A 6,000-nucleotide genomic window follows, 5' to 3' on the forward strand; every position below is an offset into this window, starting at 1 on the left:
GTAAAAAAATGTGTACAAGTGGTACAAACTCTTCCAAGATGGCCGGGAAGATGCCAATGACCAGCCTCGCTCTGGACGCCCAAGCACGTCAACAACTGATGAAAACGTTCAAGCAGTGACGAAAATTGTTTTGGAAAATCGTCGAATCATTATCAGAGAAGTTGCTGAAGATGTCGGTATATCGCTTGGCTCGTGCCATGAAATTTTTTCAAACGTTTTGGGTATGAGTCGTGTGTCAGCGAAGTTTGTTCCGAAATTGCTGAATTTTGAGCAAAAGAACCGTCGCATGAGCATCGCTCAAGAGCTGTTGAATGACGTCAACGACGACCCAGATTTACTCAAAAGGGTCATAACTGGTGACGAATCATGGGTATATGGTTATGATATCGAAACCAAAGCCCAATCGTCCCAATGGAAGAGCCCAGACGAGCCAAGACCGAAAAAAGCAAAAAATCGCCGAGCTCGCAAAACAACTTGTAACTTTACGCCTCTCACAACCAAACAAAAGAGGATGTTCCATTGAAACTTGGTACAGATGTTAGGGAAGAGTGTACCAATATAACAAAACAAAAAAAACGATAATCGAAAATATGTTGCCCGCGAAATTTGAAAAGTCACCTTACTTTTTGAACACACCTCGTATAACATACATATATATATATATCAAGTTGCAAATATTGGACAGTGCTACCTTTCTTCCTTGCTCCCTTAATTGCAGGCACCCGAATACAAAAAAAACTGAGCACTCTATCCCATTTCTTCTGGTATCTCAAATAGTTTATCTGTTTTTCTGAGATCCATCTGACATTCCTAGCAGATTTCATTCGCAAACACCAGAAGAAAGGTGGAGAAAGCACTCGCACTCACACCCCAATAACTTAGACTTAGATCCAGACTTGGATCCTTGAGATTCCTTCCCCTGGGAAACCTACACCTGCTCGGCACTCTCATCGAGAACCATGGAGTGCAGGTCCATCGCCGAACGAGTCTTCCTCGGAGGCCTCGGCATCAGATAGTGACTAGTACTGGCCCCCACAAACACCGAGTTCTGGCGGGGACGCGACGCCGAAACATGCGAGGCGTAGCCTGAAACGAGATAATGGATAATGGTTCAGTTTCGGAATAAATTAGTGGCTGGGGATTACACACTTGTTCATGGTGCGTTAACAGTCAGGAGGGCATGAGTATCAACTCAGGGATTTGCTGAGGTGGGCAGGGTAGCTATGGAGATGGGTACACGCACCCATTAGGAAAAAAGGCTAAAGAGCTTAAAACATGATGGGGATAGTTAGTTTCAGTCGTTAACTGCACAACATTGTCAATATTTTAGATGTGCTTCTTGCTTAGACAAAGCTAGAAAATTACAGGATTTCTCTCATAACTAAGCCAATAATGTTCCGATTATGGAATGTCATACCTCGTTGAACTCGTAATTTAATTCCCAACAAAACTGTATTCACAGTTTGAAACGTAAAAATTTTGCCAATTTTAGCAAATTTTTATGATGTTACCCCTTACAAAAAAATCGAAATTTTGCCCAAAATTAAAATTCACAAAAAAAGAAAAAGAATGATGAGGAAAGTTAATATTAGTCGTTAGCTTTACAAAACAGTTTTCATTTTAACTCTGAGTCCTGTTTTGACAAAGTTATAAAATATTGCATTTTCTGTCAGAAATCAAAGTCTAGATTTTTGCTCTATAATAATCAGAATTCTTCCCACCACAAACTCAAAAGTGGTCCAAGTATAGAATGTCATATATCGATGAACTCGTAGTTAAATTTCCAACAAAACTATATTCACAGTTTAAAATGTCAAATTTCAGCCATTTTTCGCAAAAAACGACGATGTTACCCCTTATCGAAATTCGAAATTGGTTTCTCACTTTTTTCCCCACCGAAATGACAGAATTTTTCTCATAACTAAGGCGATAAGGGACCGAATATGGAATGTCATATCTCGTTGAACTCGTAATTTGATTTGCAACAAAACTGCATTCCCAGCTTGAAACGTAAAAATGTTGCCAATTTTAGCAAATTTTGATGATGTTACCCCTTACAAAAAAATCGAAATTTTGCCCAAAATTAAAATTCACAAAATCAACAAACGAATGATAGGGAAAGTTTGTTGTGGTCGTTAGCTTTACAAAACAGTCTTCATTTTGGCTCTGAGTCCTGTTTTGACTAAGTTATAGGTATAAAACCGATAAAAAAAAGGTTGAATTTTCTGTCAGAAATCAAAGTCCTGATTTTTGCTCTATAATATTCAGAATTCTCCTCACAACTAAGTCAAAAGTGGTCCGAATATAGAATGTCATACATCGATGAACTCGTAATGAAAATTCCAACAAAACTGTATTCACAGTTAAAAATGTAAAATTTTAGTAATTTTTCGAAAATTTTGATGATGTTACCGCTTATCGAAAATGCGAAACTGGTTTTCTACCGATTTCTCCCCAATAATGATATTATTATGTCCATAACTAAGTGCATAATGGCCCAAAATATGTACTGTAGTACCTCGTTTTCTAATCCTTAACATATCTGCAGTCAAAGTTTCATACCATTGAAAAGCTCATAGGAAGTTAGGAGATGATATGTCAGGAAACTGTGAGGACTAAGAACCTTCCCCTGTAAACCACATGTAATCCCTCTCAGTAACTTACACTTTGACATTTTGATATACAAAAAGGGTACTAAATTACTTTATTTGCCCCTTTTAAAATGTTCAGTAGTAGAGATGTTTAATTTAGTTTCCATTGGTTATATCACAAATTGATGAACATCATTATTCGGTTAGCTAAAAGCACTTTATCCTGATGTTCTGATCAATTTAATGTGCATTTGTAGGTCAGCATTCTGGCAGTTCGTGTCACGTGCTCTGCGATTGGGGAATCCCCTCGAGCGGCGTTGTCCTGACTCAACTTAATAGACTTGCCGCTACGGCATCAAGGTCTCAACTCAGCATTTCCGCCACCTCACCCCCCTACGGGTGAAACCACATTATCACCGGCCCCATCTTCAATTTCATGTACAGAAAGAAATCACTTTTACTTTCTTTATTGGAATTTCTTTTTATGGCAAACCTTTGTCTAGTCTTTGTTTATATAAATCTTGTTCTTGCTTAATTTTTTTTAGATTTAATTTACGATTTATTTCTCTCTGTGCACACTTTCTCTTGCATGTTTTATGTGCGTATCCTATCATGGGCCGCTTATCTTTCTGTCCGTGTGTTCCCTGCATTTCTGCGAGATTTAATTGCGCAGCTCTGGCGGGGATGTGGCTGCGTGTCCTGGCGGAGATGGAGGAGGAACGAGGACCTCGATGCGAGGCATAAAAACTTCCAGGGTAGCTGGAAGAGGTGCAGGAGAGGCACCCAACCAGCAGGGGCATTAAAATTGTATTGTTATTTGCTTTCACTTGCGCTCCGCTGCCTTCGCTCAGCGGGCAACTTAATTGTCTGGCAACTCATTAAAAAAAAAAAAAGGAATAAGAACGTCCCAGGATCGAGATAAAGGGGCGGCAAAGTGACTACAACTAAATGCTATGTATTTACCAGCTAGTGTGGGCGTGGCTCTCGAGGGGCGATGTCATTAATGAACGCTTCGAATGGCGAACATTACGCATAAGTATTTCGACTTTGCTGGGAAAGGCTTGGGGGGAGGGGAGGTTGGTGAGGGATTACTATAAAGCTGAAGGGGATTGGCAGTGAGAACAGATGTCTGCATATGTTAACCAGTTCGTTAAATGCAAGTGCCACTAAGTTGTGCAATATGGTATTGGATTAGTTTATTAACTTAAGTTAAAACTGGGAAAGGTTTTCTGTTTTCTAAAGTTGGACATCTCTTTAAGGAACTTTAAATTCCTGATGACTTTTCACACTTAATGAAAGTTCAAAACTTCCAACAAACTTCTTAAAATACTAAATTATTTTGTGGTTTCATTTAACACTGAAATTTCCATCAAAATCTTTCACTAAACTACTCTTTAAGTCCCCCAAATCAAATCGATTTCCAGTCACTGTGTGGCTCTTGGCGACGCACAAAAGTATGCAGCACAAGTTGCGGATACTTTGAGCTCGATGGATGTTCGATTTTAATTGCATTCGGTGGAGGCTCACAGGGTGGGCTGGTTGATGGTGGGTGGGAAAAAAAAAAGAAAGGAGAGGCGGATGAAAGGCAAGCAAATGACGTACATACCCTTGGCATAAATGTTGGGATTATAGGCCGCAAATTGACACGTCGGCATATTGAGATTGTGCACCATGCCCATCGACATTCGCGACACGGAGGAGCGCTGAAAATTGTTGCATTTAACGTTTATTATAACGGGTTTTTAAAGTGCGGAAAAGGGCTCTAGATATTGCATTGCAATTTAAAAGCAAAAAAACTCAACTCACCTGATGCGTGGTGACCGCATCCAAGTCGACCAGCGGACAGGAGCTGCGGTGCTGCTGCTGGAACTTGGGCTGATACGGCTCCAGCATCCGGATCTTGCCCCAGCGATTGAAGAAGAGCATAATGGCGCCCACCCAGAGTACGAGGACCAAGCCCACAATCAGCACCTCCTCGGTGCGCACAATGATCTTGGGTCCTGCAAGACATTTCGATTTGTTTATTTGTCTTGCCATGTAAGCCCGTGATTTCTCCTCTTCGCCATAAACATTATGGATTTGGTTTTGAGACTGTAAAATCTGGTCGCACGTACCGCACGTAAATAACTCAAGAGTCAGGCTCGAATTCAATTATCGGCAATGTGAAATCTTCACGTTAAACAAACGGATTGCTGCGAGTGCGATTGGTTAAGGATGTGGGATTTGGCATTGGGATTTATTAAGCAACCGAATCGGCGACTTTAGCCCGGGGATTTATGTCCAGGCGTTTGAAGTTGCGCGACTGCCGCGGAAAATTCAATATTTGCAAGAGGAAAAATGTAGCCCTGAGATACATATGTCGCACATCCTTGGAAAATGATGATTCCGCGAGCGGAAATACGCTAATCTATGCTCATATTAACGTGGTTATTACCACAAGGCAGGGTATTTATTTTAATCATAAGAACAACACATTATTTAATGGCGGAAAAGTGTAAGAAAAACATAGAAAATGTTCGTGTTACCAACTATTTTTTCCCAACTCAGCCAATTAAAGTTGGAAAATGGTTTTTTGCAGCTGAAACTTTGGGTCAGCCGTACAAACTTTTGGTTTGTGGTCAAAATGTGTTGACTTGTGGAATTGGCCTGGTCGAAACGCCTTTAAATTTTGATTGGCACTCGAAAAGGAATTGTCTTTTAATGTCTGAATATGATTTTTGCGTAGTTAAAGTGAAAAGGAAATGGTGGCCCACCTGTCTCCACGACGGTGGCATTGGAGGCACCCGTTGTGGCACCTGTTGTGAGTCCCTCGTCGACCTCCTGGCTCCCCAGCTCCCCGATATAATCCTCGCTGCCATTCGAGGACGCCGAAGACGAGGAGGGCGGTGAGATGGGGGCGGTTTGTTCGACCTCCACTAGGAAATTGGTGCCCCGCCATCCGGAGCCCCATTCTGTAAGGATTCAATAGCTATATATATATTGGTCACTCCAGGGGGTGGGCAACCATCACTCACCTTCCGACAGACTGGCTGCAGTGGTTACCTCTTCGGCCAAGACCTCAAGACGCACGACTGCAATGGGGAAGAAAGGTGGAAAAATATTAGGAAATCTTCATGTTTATTCATCAAGTCAAGCAAAGTTCTTTATTTAATCATCCTTAACAGCCATAAAATGGATTTCGCTATTGGCAAATCAACGAGGAAACCCAACGCAAGAAGCATTTCAAAGCCAACTTGAGTTTGTGGCAAGTGGCAGCTCGGAAAATATTATCCCACGCTAGGGAAAGCGGACATCCAGCTCAAGGAAATGTGTGTGTGTGTGTGTGTGTGTTGGAAGCCAAACGACGCCTCAAAGAAAATGCAATAAACACTCTGCAAACAGATTTGATGGCCAAGGAATTATGCCAAGT

At 41.3% G+C, this 6,000-nt stretch overlaps 1 protein-coding gene across 1 annotated transcript; it reads right to left on the minus strand.

The window, feature by feature from the left end:
- Positions 1-606: 606 nt before the first annotated feature.
- On the minus strand, positions 607-5,658 carry LOC108103724. Its single transcript, XM_017209323.2, has 5 exons — positions 5,606-5,658; positions 5,345-5,542; positions 4,398-4,591; positions 4,198-4,294; positions 607-1,086 (listed from the first exon to the last, which is right to left on the minus strand). The coding sequence occupies exons 3-5, from the start codon at positions 4,515-4,517 to the stop codon at positions 929-931; spliced, it is 375 nt and encodes a 124-aa protein (XP_017064812.1). The 5' UTR covers positions 4,518-4,591; positions 5,345-5,542; positions 5,606-5,658; the 3' UTR covers positions 607-928.
- Positions 5,659-6,000: the final 342 nt, after the last annotated feature.

This window comes from Drosophila eugracilis, unplaced genomic scaffold (assembly GCF_018153835.1).
Source record: "Drosophila eugracilis isolate 14026-0451.02 unplaced genomic scaffold, ASM1815383v1 contig_2167, whole genome shotgun sequence".
Lineage (NCBI taxonomy): Eukaryota > Metazoa > Arthropoda > Insecta > Diptera > Drosophilidae > Drosophila > Drosophila eugracilis.

What these genes read in the sequence shown, in the direction of transcription:
- LOC108103724 (XM_017209323.2), bottom strand. Translation starts at nt 4,517, where the DNA reads ATGCTCTTCTTCAATCGCTGGGGCAAGATCCGGATGCTGGAGCCGTAT. An exon ending in ATGCGGTCACCACGCATCAG is followed by an intron (nt 4,295 to 4,397) that starts GTGAGTTGAGTT and finishes AACAATTTTCAG; the next exon opens with CGCTCCTCCGTGTCGCGAAT. An exon ending in TCCCAACATTTATGCCAAGG is followed by an intron (nt 1,087 to 4,197) that starts GTATGTACGTCA and finishes ATCTCGTTTCAG; the next exon opens with GCTACGCCTCGCATGTTTCG.